At 42.0% G+C, this 20,887-nt stretch overlaps 1 protein-coding gene across 14 annotated transcripts in view; it reads left to right on the top strand.

The window, feature by feature from the left end:
• svila (supervillin a) overlaps positions 1–20,887 on the top strand; it is a 99,085-nt gene that overhangs the window by 17,276 nt on the left and 60,922 nt on the right. For 3 of the 14 annotated variants that reach the window (XM_074621529.1, XM_074621532.1, XM_074621530.1), the window contains exon 1: positions 19,352–20,183. The exons of 3 other annotated variants lie outside the window; for them this stretch is intronic. In XM_074621529.1, coding sequence (XP_074477630.1) covers positions 20,126–20,183 — 58 coding nt within the window. In that variant the 5' untranslated portion in view covers positions 19,352–20,125. Of the gene's footprint in view, positions 1–3,873; positions 4,030–19,349; positions 20,184–20,887 lie in introns of those variants that run through there. 8 more of the 14 variants (XM_074621528.1, XM_074621526.1, XM_074621534.1 and 5 more) reach the window with 6 other exon arrangements.

The following is a 20,887-nucleotide window of genomic DNA, read 5'->3' as shown; positions in this document are numbered from 1 at the left end:
TGTCAGTGTGCTGACTCGACTATGACTTGCCCCAAAACTGCATGTGATTATCATAAAGTGGGCATGTCTGTAAAGGGGAGACTCGTGGGTACCCATAGAACCCATTTTCATTCACATATCTTGAGGTCAGAGGTCAAGGGAACCGTTTCGAAAATGGCCATGCCAGTTTTTCCTCGCAAAGATGTTGTATATTTTTCTTTAGGAGCATCAGAGCATACATTTTGAGCATATCACTCTCCTTTTGAACCCATAAATCCACTTATTGCTCTCAATTCTGAAATAATATAAAACCTGATGTTAATAATGAGACAGACTTGTTTAAAATATCCAGATAATGTTCTGTGTCTTTCTCTCTCCAACCTGTTCTTGTGGCGTTCTCTTTCCCCCCATCTGTTATTTCTTTTCTCAACACTTTAAAACAGACTTTTATTGCGTCTCTGTTTAATTGGCGCCGGTGGTTCACGCTCAGTTGTTGTCTCTGTGTGAATGGCGGCTGGAAGGGTTTCAGTCCCAGTCTGGTCTGCTCTGTCTCAACAGTCGTCCATGCTCGCGCTAATGGTATCGGGGGCTCTGCATGTTCTGCAGAATATTCCCTTTGACCAAAAGCTGCTGAGTGTGTCTGCACGGCGGACCCTCATCAAAGCGAGGCAGCGAAGGAGAGGAGAGGTTTTTAATAGTATGCATACTTCCAGTTTTTCTGCATTGTTGTGGTCTATCTGCAACTGTTTATGGAAAAACAGGAGGCGAGTTCTTTCGCCCTCAGTGTTCTGTGTTGTGCTGACAGTTCAGTGTGGTCGCGGCATGTTAGCAATCAACATTCAGCTCTCGCCTAAACAAGGGGCCTAAATCGAAATCACATTGGCTCCGGCAGTTTCTCTGCTGGCTTTGGAAGAACTAATGTTTCTCCACCGCTAATTAGCCCGGGAGTGGCTGAACCCCGTCGCTTTCAAAAAAGCTTATTCAAAAGTACAAAGGCCCCGGCTGAAGAGCCTCACGGCTTGGCCCTGAGCCCAGACCTGCTTTTCTCCACCAGCTGAAATGAATCACGGTGAGCGTTTACCTATTCACGCCGCCATAAACAAATCAGCTGGTGTGATAACTTGAAGAATGAGGTGGTGTTAGGGGGCTTTAAAAAGCCAACAAAGCAGACCAGAAGCCTCTGAGTGAACAACCGGGTCATACCTCGTTGTCAACACTAGATGGAGCTCTTCGCTGTGACGCTCTAAAACCACAGTGGGAGTCGGTGTTTGGAGTGAATACATGCCAGTTCGAATGAGTCTGTAGCCCTTATGTTTAATACACTACTGTCCACAAAAACAAACCTTTTAAATGAGAAATCTCTGCCTCGTCCTTTATGTCCCCTTTTTCCCCTCTGACTGGCCAGTGTCCCAGTGTCCTCTCCTGTGTGTCCTTTGTTCAGCAGCCAGCTGAAACGGAGCCCCGTCCTTATCTTTGGGTCTTTGTGCGTGCGTTTTGATTCCCTTCCTTCCTCTCCATCTGTCCGGTGTTGTCCTCCACTGTGCTTTTGAACCCCCAAATGTGTAAACAGCATGATGAATGAGACGTTTGTCTGCTTGTTCAACTGACTGTTTAAGTGTCTTCATGTCACTTTTTTAGCGCTAATGGTCTTTGTTTGGTGATGAGTCGTTGGGTGTGGTGTCCACTGAGAGAGGATTATGACTCAAATCAGACTGAGCCATTGTTTTGTTTTTTTAACACGATGCTGTAGTGCAGTGTTTGAAGTGGAAAAATAGTCACATGTTGGCGTGTGGATCAGCAATCTGTTGCAACTTATTCCTGTTTATTCATTACTTCTTTAAGCATGTTAAACTGCGTCAGTCATAATCAGCTGTGGTTTTATTGCAATGATTATACTTTGGCTATGCATTTTCTATAGTAGGCCTATAATACTCCAATAGCATTTGAACTGTGACATTATAAAGTTACGGTGGTGTGTTTGTATAGGGTTAACACTTAAAGTGCTTTCCTGTGTTACTTGTAGTATCACTCTATAATATATTATATGGATGTCTATAAGATGGAATCAACAGCATCCAGACAGACAGGCAGGTATATACATGCAGAGCTGAGGTGTGTGAGTTGTTCATTCAGGTTTTAGGAGCAGTGTCCCAGTCAGGATGCTCCCACATATTATACAGAGACACATTCTGAGTTTATACAGTGAATCAAAGATACCAGGAGATAGTGGGTTTGGGGGTCCTCCTTCAAGAAAATTTGAAGGATTTTGACTTAATACTATGCAAATTTACATCATTTTGGACATTATTATCAGGCTACTATAGGCTAGATAACGCCCAAAGTTAAATAATTATTTTATTATCTCACCCCCCCCCCGTCCCCCGTGCTGTGCGTCGGCTCGTCCTGATGCTCTCCACATAGTTTTTTTATGTCCATACGGCTTATGATGCTTACAAATACGCTGGCGCTGCGCCGTTATGAATCTCCCGGAGAATCTGATATGGAGAGTACCGGCAGCTTGTGATAAGTTCCGGTGCGATAGAAAAAGTCATGTTAGCCAAGTATTAAAATGTAGAAGTGGCGGAACTGCGTACCGGCCCACTTCGAACACTGCTCTAGTGTCTTTACTGCTACTTCCTGTTGGTAGATCTTGACCCAATGAGCTACGAGTCACCAGCTAATAACTGGCCTAACTACATGTAGATTAGCTGATGGAATAAAATACCTCATATATTCTGCTCCTCCACCTATTTCTCATATACAGCCTTTGATGAGAGTTGTATGATGTCTCTGTAGCTCAGAGGGGGAGTTTCTTAAGTATGAGGAAACAACCCTAGTGATGTCATCAGGTTTAGGGCTTGGAGACTATAAATTGTTAACGACAAGGCATAGTTAACAGTTACAAACTGGGGCGTATGGGGTTTGACAATCGTGAGCATTGACGAGGCAGAGGAAGTCGATCTAAAGATGCAGTTGCATCATGGGAAATGTAGGATCTAGCTCTCTGCAGCTTGGCCCATACTAGGAACTAAAAGTGAAGATATCTCGGCCCTAGCTGCATCAATCAGGGTTGTTCTTTTAGTCTGTAGAAGACGTGCAGTACTACACCACTGTAGTACCCCTTTAAGGTAAATTTACATTGCATGAGATACACTTATTTTAGCATATAGCTATATTAAAGAATGTTATAATGTATGTCATGTCTTATGTAGCGGTGCAACTCACTGTTCCATTAATAGTAGCGTATTTGTTTTAAAACAAGGTCACAAGTACCTCAGAGTTTATTTTAGGATTTGCTCTGTGGTCTGACTCCAAATAAAGTATTCATTCCAATACATTATGAAATACAGATAAGCAAGGTCATTGAGGCATTTCTGAAGCTGTAACAAGCAAATAAATGAACAATTATCACATTTTGAATTAATGAACTTCTGAGATGATAGATTAATAATTTCAGCACTTATCTAACGAGTGTTTGTGAGCATATCTGTTGAATTAGGCCGTGGTTCTCTGTACGTTCTCTGTATTTTACGGAGTCATTCTGTGGATGTCATTCCATCATTTCTAGCTTTTGAATGTGACAGGATTTTCAGGCAATCTTCCTACATCTCCCTTCCCCCAGTTGGATCGGCCTAGAGTGATGACGCCACTTGTCACTTTCGTCATTTGATTGATCTGGCCTGTCCCTGATGGAGTGGGAAAGCACCGTTCTAAATTTACCACCCACCCACCCCACGGGTACATGCCTGCTGAGTGGATCTAGCCACAACACATGCGCCCCTAAGGGAAGGGTTGTAGATAGAAAGTGGGTGGGGGTGGGGGGTGGGGGGGTGTTAGCTGGCAGGGGCCTTTGGACCAGTCTATCTTTATGTCCCAGTAGTCCTGTCCCACACAAGCCCTCCAGAGCTCTGACCTTCTCAGGGACCGTGGAAACCGGTAGACTCTCAACCAAACAGGAAAGACTTTTAGCAAACCTGTAACTGTAACCACCTGCAACACTTCAACTCTAAGACCCAATGGCTCTCTGAGAAGATACCCTACACTAAGAAGGTATGTGGCTTTCAACTGATGACCGATAGGATTAGTTGTTGAATGACTTTGGTGGTGAAACATTTTTTTTTTTTATGGTCCTAGATTAGGTGGTTTTAGGATTGATGCCAACACAGGTAGAACATTAATGTTCAGGAGAAGTGTTTTTTTAAATAATAATGTTTGCAGGAAAAATCCATTCTGGATTAATGATTTAATTACAGTCTGGTACATTTAACCGTTTCTGAGGAGACTGTCAGATCCAAGAAGCAGCTCAGCAACAGATTCCAGCTCCTCGTGTCTGTAATTTATGACATGTTCAGATACAAATGTGGTGCTTGTTCCAATCTCTCAACTGAAAGTGATTCGCTGGATATATCCGTACCTCCATATGTGTATATACTGTACGTGAGTTGAGGAAATTAATGGTCTGAGTGAGATTTACATTTTGGGGCTGCTGAGCTCCTCCGTGTGTTTGTGTGATTCATTCAGTGGTGAGTGACTGAGACTACAGTTGTTCATTGTGCTGCACCTGCTCTCACTCTGTCAGGACGCACCGACAGAAATAGAGCGCTGCCTAACAGGGCAACACACACCAAAACATTTTACACAAGTTTTTTCCATTGAGCCCCGTCTTTAATCGTTACTCATGTCAGCGTTTTAGCACTATGCTCAACACCCAGCAATGAGAATCCATGTTATCATTTAGCTACCGCCTCCACTTAAAGGGGCTGGATGTAAGAATCAGAATTTGCTTGTTAACAGTGACGCCTGTGAATGCAAAGTCAACGACAGTCAGCGTCCTGGTGCTCGCACTACTGACACACACGAGACTGAACGTGATTGACAGGCATCATGTTGATTAACGTTAGCAACATTAGCAGCTAAAAGCACAATATCATTATAGAATTCACCTGCTTGGCAGTGATGTTAGCTGACCAAATGAAGGTCCCTCCACGAATTGATATTGATAATGGTGTTAACTTTTCCTGCTTCAGCCTCCCGACCGTGGTCAGAAGACACAGGAGAGACGCCGTAGTTTTGGTCTCCCTGAACCGGAGTCGATAACTTTACTCACTCCAGAGTTAAACCCCCGTCACTCCACTCAGCAGCAGGGAAACGAGACACATTTCGGCACAAACTGCAACATCCACTGAACATTCACTTGACATTCTGAAAGCTGAAAAGAAACTCTCCGCTGCTTGCTCGTTTTCTCCACTCTCTCTCTCTCTTGCTTCACCACTCACTTCCCACGTGCACACACACACTCACTCAAAATATTTTTTGCCCGACGTCGGTCACATTCCTGTTTTTGCCAGACGGGCTTTACTAGATATAACTTTGTTTCTTTTGTGCTTCCGTGGAGTTTGTGTCTGAGTTGTGGTGGGGGCTGGTCGTTTGTTAGCGTTAGCGGACTCCATTTCCAACCAAACGTTAGCTACGGCTAAGGCGCTCGCCAGCGTGCATAACGTCACATTCGTTGTATTTTTTTCGGAAAAACGGGCCCGGGTTCTTCACATTAAAATCAGTCTACAGGCTGATAGAGGAAACCCCAGAAAGTTGCAGAGGGTTTCATTTTTTTTTGTAAAATATTTAATCGAACCCATTTTCATTCACATATCTTGAGGTCAGAGGTCAAGGGAGCCCTTTGAAAATAGCCATGACAGTTTTTCCTCGTAAAAAGTTACATGCAGTCCCTTTTTAATGTATGAAAACTTTATTATTATTATTTTAAAACCGTAATGTCAGGAAACCAAAACTGTGTGAAATTCTGATGTTTAAGTGTTATATAAATAACTCCAGATTTATGCATATTCTCTTGTATACGTCATTAAATCATGATCCCTGAGCAATCGGTTTATTTTTACCATCCGCTCCAAATATACATGAGCCCTGGTTCAGTTATTTAATTGGCTGATCTGATTTCCGGCGTGGGAGGAGGTGAGGCAGAGCGGCGATGTTGTTGTCAGTGGTTGGCTGTGTCTCTGGCTCTGTCACTGTCACTTTTCTCAGCTGTTTGTCATGGTGTCAGACTGCCGTAGGGGTTATTTGCCTGGCTCAGATCCAGAGCAACTGATCTCCTACTGGGGTTGAGAGGAAGTGCACTGTGTTCACGTGTCAGAGATGTATCTGTGTTGTGTCTGGGGTCCAAGGTAGTCATTTTGAGGGTTTTCATTTTCCTTTTGGGGAGTTGAGCTCAGGCCTCTGACGGCTTATTCACCTGTCAAAGATGGAGAGTGTGTTGCTGTCAGTTTAGCAGGAGCTGCTCTATCACAGGACAAAAAGACCTACAGCAGTGTGTTTGCAGCCTTCACAGATAACAGAGACAAACGGTTGAGCCTGCCTGCGGATTAATGTCTCGCTGACAGAAGCACCATGACTGAACATGTCTCATACTGCTGTTCAAGGCCTTATTTTAGCCTGGACGTCCCCTATTGACAGCCAGGGATGACCAAACACAGGGTGGACGAGTTAAATAGAGCTTAGACTTACCTAAGACTTTTTTTGTTTACTTGTTCTGTCGCCATAGCTGGACATGAACAGTGTGTCTCAGCTCAGTTTGCTCTGTAGTACGTTCTGTTAGTTTGATCCTTTTTGTCAGATTTTGTCCGTATCAACTGGCAGCATATTTCAAGATGTGCATGTGTAAATTTGGATGTACATGTTAGAAAATAGTGGAAACGCCTATATTACAATTTCACACAATCAAAGGTTACATCTTCAAATTTTGTGTTTTGTCCAACCAATGATGCTGGACTCCCAGCTGGGTCAGGCCCTGCAGCCCCTGAGGGTTCATGTCTGTTTTTGGTAATTTGATTGATTGAATCAAATAGCTGCATGGCCTTAAGGCAGCATCTGCATTTTTACCTTTGAGGCACTGTATATTTCAGTTGATGTTTTGCTTTTATGGTGCACATTACTGAATATATTTGTGTTAAAAGCTGTATTGAGGTTTCTTTTTTGCCCACTTGGGGGCAGCGGAGTGAGCTGCAATATTGACTAGCTGTGAAAATAACATTGACAAGGTTAAAGTTGACACATCACGCTCATTTTTAGGTTCATGGTTGTATTTTGGGGTTTCTACTAGAACATGTTTACACACTTTAATGTTGAAAAAACACATTATTGTTCTCATCCTGTCTGTCTGAATATACCTGTAACGCTCCGGTTTGGCGCCTGTCTCTATAAGACCCCCTCCTGAAAAAAGCCCAGTCTGCTCTGATTGGCTGGTGAGAAAAATATGGTGCACCTTTACAAAGGTAGTTCTCAAGCTGTTCTAATGAGCCTGCATGTGACATAGGAAGGGGGGGCAGATCTGAATGGCTTGTTGAATCACATGTTTTCTGATCAAGGCAGCCAATAAAAAACTGACTGGGTTGTCTTGTTTCACAGTTTGTGGGATGGTAGGAACTCCAGATACCCAAATGGATGTACACAAGCACTGAGAAATTGAGTTTTTCATGATATGTCCCCAATGATATGGCCAACATGTTAGCAAAGAGTTTCCTCTTTACCAGGGCTGTCAAAGTTAACGCAAATGCTAAATGCAGTACCTGTGAGGGTTTCTGGACAATATATGTCATTTCTTTTGTGTTGTTAATTGATCTCCAAAAATTGCAATTAATCATGCAAGAAATTCACATAAGGAATGTAAGGCCAACTCTACTTTTAGCTCTGTTTTGCTCTCCTCCACCAAGGGAAATATCTGGCTCTTGAGCTGCTAAATGTTCCATGTTCACCAGCTAGTTGCTAACTTTGTGCGTCTATAACTGTTGGGTTCTGGGCAATATTGATTAGCGCAGCTTTAGATCAAATTACCACATACTGACACAACGCAGGGCAGAGTAGTCTTCTAGCTTAGGAATACTGGTTGGTTTCTTGGCCTTTGGGCAAAATATAATGAAGCTGTGATGTGTAGTTTGCGGTCTATGTTGTTCTAGCAGGTCGTTCCAGCACTGCTGACCAACCCTGCTGAGTCTTACAGTTAGGGCAATGACTTTCCTGTCTACTGTAACTGGATCCTTGTCCATCAGTCTGCCTCAGCCAGATGACGCTAAAGTGTCCCTGTCTACGGACCCACATGGACCCTCTCCAGGCTTTATGTAGCACCTCTTGCAGGAGGCTTAGGCCTGCTGATCTCACGTGGTGGGTCTTAAGTGCATATTTACACCTCCATGACAGCTTTCTCCTTTATTTTAAACCCACCGGGCCCAGTTTAAAGTCTAATTAGTGGTGATTTATGATGAGCCACTAATAGCCAATAACAGGGTCTCTCTACCCTTGGAGTTGACCTCAGACTTGAGCTCTGACACATGCTGCTGTGACTGAGATGCATTACAGACTGCGAGCATTCATGATTTTGATAGCTTAACACCCAGAAAAGATATAAAGAGACAAAAGTGGCGCAAAAGCATGAATATTTTTGCAAGCTTTTCTCACTATCATTCGAGACTACATATCTTTTGCACTTAGATTAATGTTTTCTACCCAGAATCCCTTGGTATTGTCATCATGTTGTCTTTATACCAACACTAAAATCAAGTCTATTCCCAAACCAAGTTGTGGCATGTATCATGTTGACTTGTTTTTGGACCTTCCCTTTAGAATTGTCTCTATTTTGCATGCAGTCTGGCTGCACTGCTGGATTAGTTTTAGTAGTTGAAAAGTAGCTGGAAGCAAAGGACAGAAAGTGAGAGTGAACAGACCATCTCTTGCGACGCTGTGGGATTCCACCCAATGGCAGCCTCCGCTCCGCTGGCTCACCTCACACTGCGTCGACTCTGGAGGTGAAACGAGAGACACGAGCTTTCCACCACTGTCTCTACCATCCCTTTAAGTGTTCCCGTCGTCCAGGATGACAGTTCTTGGGAAGGTGTCCTCCGCGCTCGGGATGGAAACTAATTCCCTGGCAAGTGGGATCGATGAGGATTACTGGTGCTGCAGCTCTCTCCTCTGTCCAGATGTGCTGCGTGTAACTCACTGAAGCACACACGTGTCTTTAGGTATATATTCCCCCGGGCTCCGTTTGAATCCGATATTGTAGACGCGTGTTTCAGGGTTTCAGGTGCATCACATGTCTCGAGGGTGTCATCATCACTGAGGAACAGATGGTGCTATATCGATTTACAAATTAATCATGATTGCAATTATGGGTGTGGGATGTGTGTAGCCCACTCGCTGCTAGTATTAAGTTTCTTACTTATTCAGGGACAGGAAAAGGAAAAGTATTGTGTGAATAATGTTTTTTGGCATTATATTAAGATATTTGGTCTGTTTTTGTTGTTTGGTACTTTTTTTGATTCCAATGGATAATTGGCAAGAAGTACTTCAAATAGCAGAACGAAAATGGTAAAAGCAAATGTCAGTTTTTTTATGGAGGACGGAACCTGCCAAAATTAAAAATGAATCAATCAATAAATACATAAATATGTCATTAAATGTAGCAAAAATAATATTGAAAATAAATGTAGCTGTTAATGAATTGATAAAATGTGACATAAATTGATATTTCTGTTTTCTGACCCAATGACAGTCATTTAGTATAGTGAGGTAGAAATGCATAAAAGAAATGTAAAGACAAATGTGTAAAGAATTGTATAAAGAAAAGAATACAGAAATAAATGAGTTTGGCGAAATAAATAAGGGGTGAAATGCAAAGGGCAAATCGTACAGAAATAAATAAATAAATAAATGCGTAAATAAATACATACATTTAAAACTAGATAAAATAATAAAAAATAAATGCATAGATAAAAGGGAAAAATTAAACATGAGTAAATAAATAGGGGAATTAATACAAAGAAATAAATAAAGAAGCAAATTAAAACAGAAATCAATTTATGTCACATTTTATCAATTAATTACATTTATTTTTAATATTTGTACTACATTTAATCACATATTTATTTATCGAGTCATTTATTTATTCACAAATTTTTATTTTTTATTTTGGCAGCTTCCGTACTCCATAGTTTTGGTGTCAGCACCGTGGAATCAAAGACTTCCTGGAGTTTGAAAAGGCATTGTACGTCACAGATTGGTGATACATAACAGTTATGGAATATCTGTGGATGGAACTGTTGTTGAATCTCCTTTTGTAAAGACGAGACATTATTGGTTGTCGGGTGAGGGAACCACCTTAATCTTTCCATTGGCCTAACGGAGGTATAGCCGAGGCCCAGGGCCAAATTTAAGCTCAGTGAAAGGCCTCGAGGCACACATCGCTGGACCTCTTGGATCACTCCACTTGGAGTCACTGAGTCCCCTACTTAAAACCTCTTATCTGTTTTATTTTGGGAAAGCCACGCTGAGGTGTGCGTTTGTGTCTTTCTGGGTGTTAATACCCGTTACAATTGCCAGAGAAGGTCAGCGTTGTCTTGGTGAATCTATTTGTAGTGCGACTGTAAAGTTTCAAAGACTTAAGACAGTCATGAAACGAAGTTGATAACGAGGTTTGAAGCTCAGGTCCAGGAGGGTCTCTTGAAGTTTAAGGTCTGTCATATCTGACCCAAGAGGCCCTGCAGGGCTCAGGGTGCCACACATTGTATACACAATGACATTTAAACTAGCTAGCTGATTCTGTTAACACTCCGCATATATAGCAGGACAGATCGGTTGGATAAACAGTTCCTTTTTGAATGTGGTTGTAAAATATCTGGTTTTGTTGTATTAAATTTCTTCAAATTATTACAATTATTGATATTTTTACATTACGTGAAAACTTAAATGTATAATTTGATACAACAAATTCAGATATTTTGTAACTGGGAAAAAAAATGGAAAAAAGTTCTTGCATTTAAGTTGTGGTCCATTTCGTGTTCACACTAACTTTTTACAAATGAACCAAGAGGAGTAAACATGGAGGCATATGGACTGATTGGACAGTTTTTGATGACTCATCATCCTGCATCATCAACGCTACATGGATCCATGTGGGGAGGTCAAATTCCGGTGATTGACAGCAGGTCATTCAGCACTTTACTGTGCCTCTTTGTATTCATTTATCCACTGTGGCGATCAGCAATATAAAGCCATAGGGAGAGTTGGGCTGGGCGATATAGAGAAAATCAAATATCCCAATACTTCTGACCAAATACCTCGATATCGATATTGTAGGGTTGACCAATGGTGCTTTCACAAAATAATTACACAGTAAGATTTTTGCTAAATAATCATCAGTAATGTGGATATAACGACTAAGTTGTATAGAACAGTCTGGTAAGTTCAGAAAATTACTACACTTTACTGTAATGCAGCCTTTAAAACCAGGAAAAGACAACATTTATGCCATATTACGATATCCAAAATCTATAGACTATAGATTATATCTAGTCTCATCAGTTCCTCACTTTTTAATGAGGAACTACCAAAATTCATGGAACAAAGGCTCAACAAACCTTTAGGAAGTTAACATTTCAACTGCTGTCATTGCTTGCATATCAGCATGATACATGTTACCGCGGTTACCAAAGGATCCTGCACAACTATACAGGACATCACTTTATGAGCGCATGGCTTGTGTAAATAAAGTTCTACAGCTTATGAATTCATGCTAAAAATCGCATTTCTTCTATCACACAATCCTGTAGTTGGTCTGCTTTGTGTTTGCACCACGGCTCCGTTGGAACCGTTGTTGACTTGTCGAGCAGTTTCTTAGTTCTTACTCAAAATGGTCAAAAGCTAAACCTAAATAGATTTGATAACACATTTTTAAAGAACTTCGGTTCAAACTACAGATTCAAATTCAGTGTTCAGATTTTATATCGAGACGTGTTGCAAAGAACATTTTATTTCTCATCTGACAATTCTGAGTCTTTAAAGGTCAAAGGGCACATAGAAGTGCTTCATGCTGAAATCCCATCATGCCCAGTAAAATACATCAAACAGCCATGCAAATGGAGTTTTAGCCTCAGTTCTCCTCCCTCTAACTCCCTTTTATGTGTGCGTATGAATATCTTTACCTTTTCATCCCCCTTCCCACCCCCCCCATCTGAATTTATGGCCATGCTGCAGAGGCTCAGGCTCTGTTATGTGTCTGCTGAGACGGCGTGGCCGTGCGCACTGGATCCCTCCGCCACTCTCGCCAGACAAGACGGATATGTTTCCTAGGGGACGCCATAAATCTGTACTTTATTTCTAAGATGGCTGTGAGAGAGCCCAGAGCAGGAGACGAGCCTTGCTAATGCTTAAATCTCTCCCTCTTTCTCAACGTTCGTGAAAGTTGCTTTTTTTTCGACCATGAAGGTGATGCAGCCGTTAAGCACTTCTCCCCTATAGCAGACCTGTCGGGATGCCTCTGCTGCGCTATAGGTCATTTGAAGTGCAAACATGGACTGTCTGGAAGTGTTTATCTAATAATGACCCACTGACTGGCTGCACATGTGAGCTTGTCCAGGCTGAAATAGCATCCACTCCGAATGTGGAGCTGACTGCACATCTGGGGGGATGATTAGTGGAGAGGCGTGGCTCTCTTATTATGACATTAAACATAACCTGCCTCGGTCTTGGTGCTGTTTAATTTCAAGGACCTGAAGTGCCTTTCTAGTAGTGTTTTAACATGTTAGCTTACCAATCTATCAGCCTGACACTGACATTGTTATTGTAATTAGCATTTTATTAACAAATTAACATTTCAACTGACGTGACTGCTTGTATACAAACTGACCCTTCAACGATTTGCAGTGAACATACTCAAATCATGTTTGGTGCTTCACTGAAACTGATATTTCAATTGCTTATGTCATTTACAGTTAAACTGACATTTCAACTGCTTTCATCTCTTACTCTTTAAATGACAGTTAAACTGCTTCCATCTCTTCATTTAAACAGACAGTTGTTTGTCAGTGACTGTTTACATGCACACTAATATTCCACCATTACTCCGGATTTGATACGGGTCATGTAAACATGTGTGATATGCTGATATTTTTCAGGTTTTAGTAGCATTCTTTGGACACGTATACAGCACATTTAGAATATGCGTCTCAATTTGGGTTTTTTACGGCCGTCTGCGACACACAACCTCTTGCCCGTTTACTGGCAGCTCTGTGCGTTGTACACAAACCAACTAGCCGACAGTTTGCAGAGATGCATGACCTAAAGAGTTTTTGGTTTGTGCAAATATCGCAACACCAACCTTTTCAAGAAGGTGGTTGAAGGAATGAAACAGGGAGGCTGTGTTCACACGGTTGAAGAAGTCTAACTAATTAGTTAACACTTCATTATTCTCACAAATCATCATTTGGTCACATGAGGTTGGTACGGGTTACCATGGTTACGCATCTCCAACAGCCAAGGTGGCTCTCGGGAAGTAACATGGTAATTACAGTTCAGTTTGTCCTAAAAGATACATGCTACTGTTTATTCACACAAAAGTATGTTGAAGGATAGTACACATATTGAGTATGTAGTGCAAAGTATGCACGAAGCCCTTGTATTTGTCTGGCCTGGTTAAATACTAATTTGTCAATCATTATACCTTGGTCTGGATGAATACTCGATTCTGATGACTGCAGGGTGTCAATTAATTCCTGATAATGCACACCTACAAGGTAGTTCACGTTAAACTGTCAGGTCACTGTTGTATATTAATGTGCTGACTATAAAAAATCTGAATATGTTATTTACAACATTGAGTGTAACGTTAGTCCTTCAGTGCCTCATCCTTTGAACACCACAGGGTGCTTCCAGAAGGTGCATTTCACCTTGAGAACATTTTCAAGTTGGTTACTCACAGTAAAGCAAAGACGATAACGTATGACATTTATCAAGGCAGTTGGTGTCACTGGGAGACTAAATGAACAGTCTAGACATTCAGTCTTGCACTGATGATGAAGCTACAGAAAGATACCAAAGTGTGTGTCACTTATTTTGAACTGGATTATTGTGATGAACTCCTTGGGGGGCTACTTAAAAAAAAAAAAATTCCAATATCTTTATTAGAAGTCCCTTATATATCCAAATCTAACAATCAAAACTCTCATATGAGTCTTTGTCTCTCTAATTTATTTGGATTCAGTCAGACATGCTGAGCAGTGTTACACACTCACAGAAAACTAAATAAATAAAACAAAAACAACAATGAATCTATACGAATGATATTTCCTGTATATAAATACTGGACATGTGACAACTGTTGGATAATGTAAGAGCTTGTCCAAATGTAGTAAAATGGGTTTATATTTCATGAATTTTGCTAATTGCTTGATAATCTATTAACGTTTCTATATGGACTGGGTTTGGTACTTTATAACAGATGTGCTGCTGTGTGCATCTGTCTCTTTGCAAGTAGTCTTGCCTATAGCCAGACCTATCTCCACCCTTCACTTCTGTTGGAGACGTTGCGAGCAGGAGCGCCTTAATATTACATGAGGCCCCGAGGCTACAGAGATTTTGGAGGCCCTTCCCTCCTTTCACAATATGCCAAGGCAACTTTAATTCAGAACCCCCCGTCAATGGACAGCAACAAATATTAAACGGAGTGCCCTCCTGATCAGTAAACAGAATATGAAAGTCATCATGAGACAATACGACAATAATAGGTCAAGACGGATCTAGGTTATTGAGCCAAGTTGTCCTGTGTGCACAGTGGCAACACAAGAAGATCAATCTTTTCAATTAGAAACCCGCAAACATCACAAGCATAGAGCTGGTTTGTCATGTGAAATCATAATCTGTAAATCAATAGAGCAGATTCAGAAACGTTTTCATTAATTACATTTATTCTAGCCTACAGCCTATACCCTGGGTTCCCATCTCCAAACCCCCTTCCTGCTCCAGCTCCCTCTGCTCTTAAGGCTCTGACACACCACACCGTTTGGGGCCGTCGGTGGGCGTCTGTCGGCCTAGCTTTTGCGGTGTGTCCCGCACCGTCAGCTCTAGCCTGCCCGAGTTGGAAATTTTTTGCACCATTCAGCATGTTGAGGTGAGGAGGTTTGCAAAGAGGTTGCCTGTAGAGGCAAGCGGTGTCGTGACTGGAGCGGTGTCGTGACAGGAGCGCCCTCAAATGACAGGAGCACTGCTCTTTTCAATATGCTGAAGAAACGTCGGAAAGCGGTAGAGCTTAACGCCTGGGACAGACTGGGCACGTCAAGATCGAGTGGCGATTCATGTGTCGGCTGTTCAGACCAGCTGCGTTTCCGCTGCGTTTCTGCTGCGTTTCTGGCAGGCCTTTCTTTCTACAAACAGTTTGCCTTTCATAATGGCCATTTCATTTCATTATAAATGTCATTTATATTTATTTTAGACAGGGAAAGGTTTAGAAATGTGTGGTAATTTGTAGATAATAGTATTAATCCACAATTAAAACCCTGTACTATATTCATTCATACAACTCTGCAAGTCACTGCATGTTCTACAGCACTGTCCTGCAAATATTTCAGAATAAAAGCCTCGTGTTAACAAATGAAAGAATTCTGTCTGTTTTTTTTAAAATAAGTCTTTACTTTTTTTCATATCCGTAACATTGTCTACAGATGTCTAGACATTGAAACTTTAGTAATGTTGCTGGTATGATGTCTATACAGTCAATAGATCACTTTCACTGTCGTTGCTGTGAACCGCGCTTATGCTACTTACACGTTTTGTTCAGCAAGATAATCTCCACAAATCAACACCATTTTTATGATTTTTAAAGTGTGAATGCAATCGCCAAAAGTAAAATCGCATGTTATGCTATAAACTAACTACACCACGGTCGCATTAGCGCGAGTGTACACAACAAGGCTGTAAAGGCGGACGAGTCGGCGTGATGTTTAGTAGTCTCATTTAGCCACTTGTTAGCAACTGCCTTTTTTAAGACACATGAAAACTTCAAAATTCACGAGTGGGATATTTATTGATTTATTTTATGTTGTAGATCAAAACATTAAAATCTCTTCGGCTTGTGTTAACCACAGACCTTATTTCAGGCACCTAACTAAAAACCCATTGACTTCCAGACTAGGGAACCGGAAGTGCTAAAATGCTAAACTCATTTCCAAGTTTTAGGACTCATTTCTGTAGCACTCTATATGTGCGTACAGGGCTGAACGCCAAATAAATACCATTTCTTTTAAGTCCATCTGTGCATTTTCTTGCTTCCGTAAATGCTTCTTTTCTCGGGCCTATACTACAGTCTGAATAAATCCTACAACCCACTACAAAGATTAGAGAACAAGAGCAGTGTTGCATCATTGCAGCGACCTGTTAGGTCTTGCCCATGCTTGGCAGTAAAGACTCGTCATTGCTAATAACAGGGTAGAAGCCGTCAAGTGGTTTTGTAGGTCTGATATCATCCCTGTAGCAGACGATTCAAAGAAACAAACATTACATACGAGTCAGACAGCCAGATGGTGGTAGGTGTAGAGCTGATGATGACAGCTGTTCTTTCGTCATCGGTGATCGTATTTTATGCCAATAAAGGTGCTTCACGGGGCATGTTGGCATGATTAAACAGTTACCACACTCATTTCCTATTACAGCTTGTTTAGTTAGAATAGATGTCAGATGTTCATCGACTCTGCTTTCTTTTGAAAAACCACAAAATGGTAGCCGCTTGAAGGCAGATAATTACAAAAGCTCATTAGATTACGTATGTGTCAAGTGATAAACCATTATTACCGCATTTGAACAACAAATTTAAGTAACAAAGAGAGTTCCTTTTAAAGGAACAGTGTGAAACAATTAGGGGGATCTATTGGCAGAATCTGAATATAATACTAATAAGTGTGTTCTCTTTAGTGTATAATCGCCTGAAAATATGAATTGTTCTGTTTTATTAACTTTAGAATAAGCCGTTTATATCGACTCCTCTTCACGGAGTCCGCCGTGTTGCTACAGTAGCCCAGAACGGACAAACCAAACATTGGCAGTAGAGAGGGCCATTCACGTTTTTACAGAGTAACTCCCTTTGGCCTGGACTGTGGGCTTTGTAACTTTGCAGACCTTTTACATGCACAAACAACTATATAACACACTAAAGGAAAGGGGGAAAAGCACAAAAGCATAATAGGTCCCCTTTAACCATCTCGGGAGAAATTCGCATCTTGTCAGTTACCTTCTAGACATGATGAGTGATGACTGAAATTAAAATGAAACAATACCAAACTGGACACTTTGCTTTGTTTGATGCTAGCCTCTTTAACTCACTTTCCATTTAAACTACTTCAATTTAGCATTCACCACCAGATAAGGTCAAAAGATCACCAATAGATGCTTTTTTTTCCCTTTATTAATTCATTACTTTATGAATCATCTGCTTTCAGTCCGGCAGTAAGTTTGATGAATTACAGTCTTGTCTTACCCCTGAAGGCTGGTGCTGAAAATAACAGTGTTGCGTGCAGGTAGCACGCAACTTTATACCCCGAGTGGGAATTGGCATGTTTGTGATGTGTGTGTGTGTGTATGTGTATGTGTGCAGTTCACATGCTGAGCTCGATGAGCTCATCTCAGAGAAGGATCCAAACATCCCACCTCTAAAGTTTACACACTCCAGTCAGTCTGCATCATGACACATCTGAGTAGCCTTTGATGGTGAGGCTGGACAGATTTAAGGGATTTGTCAAATGTTACGATGTGATAAGTCTGGTCTGCGGTGGTGTTTTATCAAATGCTCCAACGACCTGACTTACATTTACAAGAATTTTTAGATGAAATGCAATGAGATCTAAAAATCGATTCAACTATGCTTTTTTTTTTGCGATTTTGAAATATTTTTTTTATTGGCAGAATCGATAGTTTTGCTTCATTTGATTCTATACGGAGGTAAAAGGAAGTAACTGCTTTTATTGTTGTAGTCTGAGTAACGTGACACCAAATCCCTTCCGTATCCGTCAACCAAACAAACCGCAGCGAGCAGAAACGAGAAAGTAGAAAACGGCGGAGGGTCCACGTGGATACAACCTGCACCCTCACATGTTAAATCCAAAGTGGTAAACACTACACTTACAGTAAAGTATGGAAACACTTTGGGTTTCACACATCAACATGAAAAGCAGAGCTAGACATCACGGTTAAAGCTGCATGCTAACTCTGTCACGGACAGGAGACGTCATCGTATTGCGGTAACGTCTGTCAAGCCGGCCGTCACTCTCATCTCCGTGGTCAAATGGGCCGACGCTACAAATGTAGAGCACCCATATGCTGACATTTTTATTAAATGCATTCAAACGGCCCCGATGGAGCTGACCATGGATGTATAAAGAGAACAGAGCTGATGGGAAAGCTAGAGACGGACTTGGAGAAGTTAGAGGAAGTATACACGTGTGAATACGTCCGGTTTTCAAAATAAGGTGATAACAAAGGGAACTGTATATACAAAATACAGATATGGAAATATTATTGATTGGATTATATTCACCAGAAGTATAAAACATTGCGTGTCCGTTATAAATTAAAAAGAAAATACCACTAATTTGTGAGGGAAATGTATTTTATTCTTTGATTTTTGGATTGCAGGAAAAAAAAAAAAAAAGTCTGACAATGGTATATTCAGGACATCTCTGACTACATACAGTACATGCTGAAAATCAAACATTTTTACTTTATTATTTTAGATTTTTTCCAAAGTAAAAGTCCATAGAAGTGTATGATTCAACTTTTTCCCATGGTCTAGTGTTAAAAAAGCAATCGCAATACTTAAAAATTGCAATTATCAATATCGAATCGGGAGATAGGTGTCGTCCCAGCCCTACTGAGATCTGCATTCTGTAAATCACAGCATTCATTCCAAGTCTTCCTCTGATTGCTATTCTTGCCACTCCGCAGCCTCTGATTTGAGAAACTGACGTTCTGCGACCGCTTCAATCCGCTAGATCTGCTTTATGTTGATGCCCGCATGTTTGGCGGCGACAGCTTTCGCTCTGTATTCTGCAGAGAGATAAGATACCCTGCTCACTGTTTTCCCACAACAGCGTCTGAAAAGCAGCGTTGGGCTCTGTGCCAATTCCCCCCTCAGTACAATGATAAGCACGTCGCCGTCGTCACGTTGATGCGTAGGCGAGGAGGTGTCTTGGTATTCACTTACAGTATAATCATACTAGGAAATGGGTTTATACACACCATGACTCACGGCGAATATGTGTGCTCTGAGACACACACACATTTGATGAGTGTGTGAAAACGGCGCTGACGATAAATCAAACCTATTTGTCTTCCCCCTTGTGCCTCTTTTCAGCTGCTCTAGGAAGAACCACGGTGTTAAGCATAATGATAGCATTACTCACAAGCGGACACTCGCATTCTCCGTCTCTCATTACGCTCTATCTCCTCCTGACTTTGCTTCACTATTTCTCTTTCTTGCCCTCTCTTTGTCCCCTCCCACCTCCTCTTTCTCTCTCCCTCTCTCTCTCTCCTTTTATTTTGTCCCCGCTGAGAGATGACTGGAATTTCTCATCTGGCCGAGAGGGTCATTTTAACTTTCTCCTCTTCCCCTTGCTCACTTTATTTCCACTCCCATCCACCCTGCCTGCCTGCGCGCTCCCTCTTCTCTTCTCTCCCCTCCTTTTCTGACGCTATGCACCGGTTTCTTTGGCATCCCGCTCGTGTGTGCGAGCCAAGGGAAGGCAGGCGCTCTCCTGGGACACTCCTAACTATCTCTCTCTCTCTCTCTTTCACTTTCACACACGTACTCTTCTTCCTCTTCCCGTGCGCTTCATTCTGAAGCATGCAAGACTCTTTTTTTTTTCTCCAATCTGGAGTATAGGGATGGGGCCTAATTTGCTCGCCTTGGCTAATGAGCTTAGCCCGTGCTGAGCAGCTTTTAGCCCTGCAGGTTGTTGTGGCGGGCACTGGTTAGCGGTTCCAGAGCGGAGGAGTGGATCTCAGAAGAGGGCAGAGCTGCAGCCACAGCTTCACCACTCCTCTGTTTGCCTACCAGGACCACCTCTAAACTCGCACCGGCACTGCGGCTGGGACGTCTCTCTCTCTCTCTCTCTCTCTCTAATCTCTCCCCTCCCTCCCTCCTCTGCCTCTCTCTAACGCTACCTGACTCCCCTCTGTCTTCCCCTCTCCTCGTCTGTCCCGGAGCACTGACAAACTGCTTTTGTAGCTGCATCACCTCCTAAGCAGCCCTCACCCTCTTTCTACCCCGTCTTCCTTTCTTTTCTGTCTCCCCCTCCACCCCGACTTTGTTGCCAAAATGTATCGGAACCCGTGGATCTCGAATTACCTGACTCATGTCAAGTTTTGCAGCCAAGGTAAGAGCATGCAGACTCGCAGCTGAGATTTTTGAAGCTCAGGCTGAGGAGCATCAGGGACAGGTTACTCTGGTTTGCGGAGCGGGGGAATCTGAGCTCTCAGAAGTTGGCAGGCAGTAAACCGCAGACTCCCTTTCCTCTCTGCTCTCACTGTCCTGCTTTCTAGCCAGCTGTCCTTGCACTGCAGCTGTAGCCTCCAAGGACACTACGTAGCAGAGATAAGGGACTCTAACAGCGCAGGGGGCTGTTCTAGAGAGGAAGCTATTTCTAGGCTCCGCAGCTACTTGGACTCCGATTTAGGAAAAGTGAAGTTGCATGTATGGATGTATTCTTAGGTTTACCACTGGGGCTGGATGACAAATCAATTCATTGAATTGCCGACATTATGGAGCTTTACTCTCATCGTTATTATAAAAATAATATGAATGAATTCCAAATTGTTAAACCTTCAATGTCTAACTATAAGTTAAGCCAGCCAGTTTGCCCTAAGTCTAAGGTCCAAGTCACACCAGCATTTAGAATGGCATCATTTTGCAGTAAAATGTATTGATTTCAATTGAAATTGCCCCAAACAGTGGGTTCCATTTAGAGGGTGAAATAAAGCAGCACTTTTTCTTTTAACATTGAGTTGAACTTTGGCATTAAAATTTGCTCTGTTGACTATTAGCAAACCATCTCGAAAGTGCTGACCTTTGAGGGAACAG

Source organism: Sebastes fasciatus, chromosome 21 (genome assembly GCF_043250625.1).
Source record: "Sebastes fasciatus isolate fSebFas1 chromosome 21, fSebFas1.pri, whole genome shotgun sequence".
NCBI lineage: Eukaryota > Metazoa > Chordata > Actinopteri > Perciformes > Sebastidae > Sebastes > Sebastes fasciatus.
The sequence above is the reverse complement of the archived record's forward strand: the minus strand, read 5'-3'. Positions and strand labels throughout refer to the sequence as shown.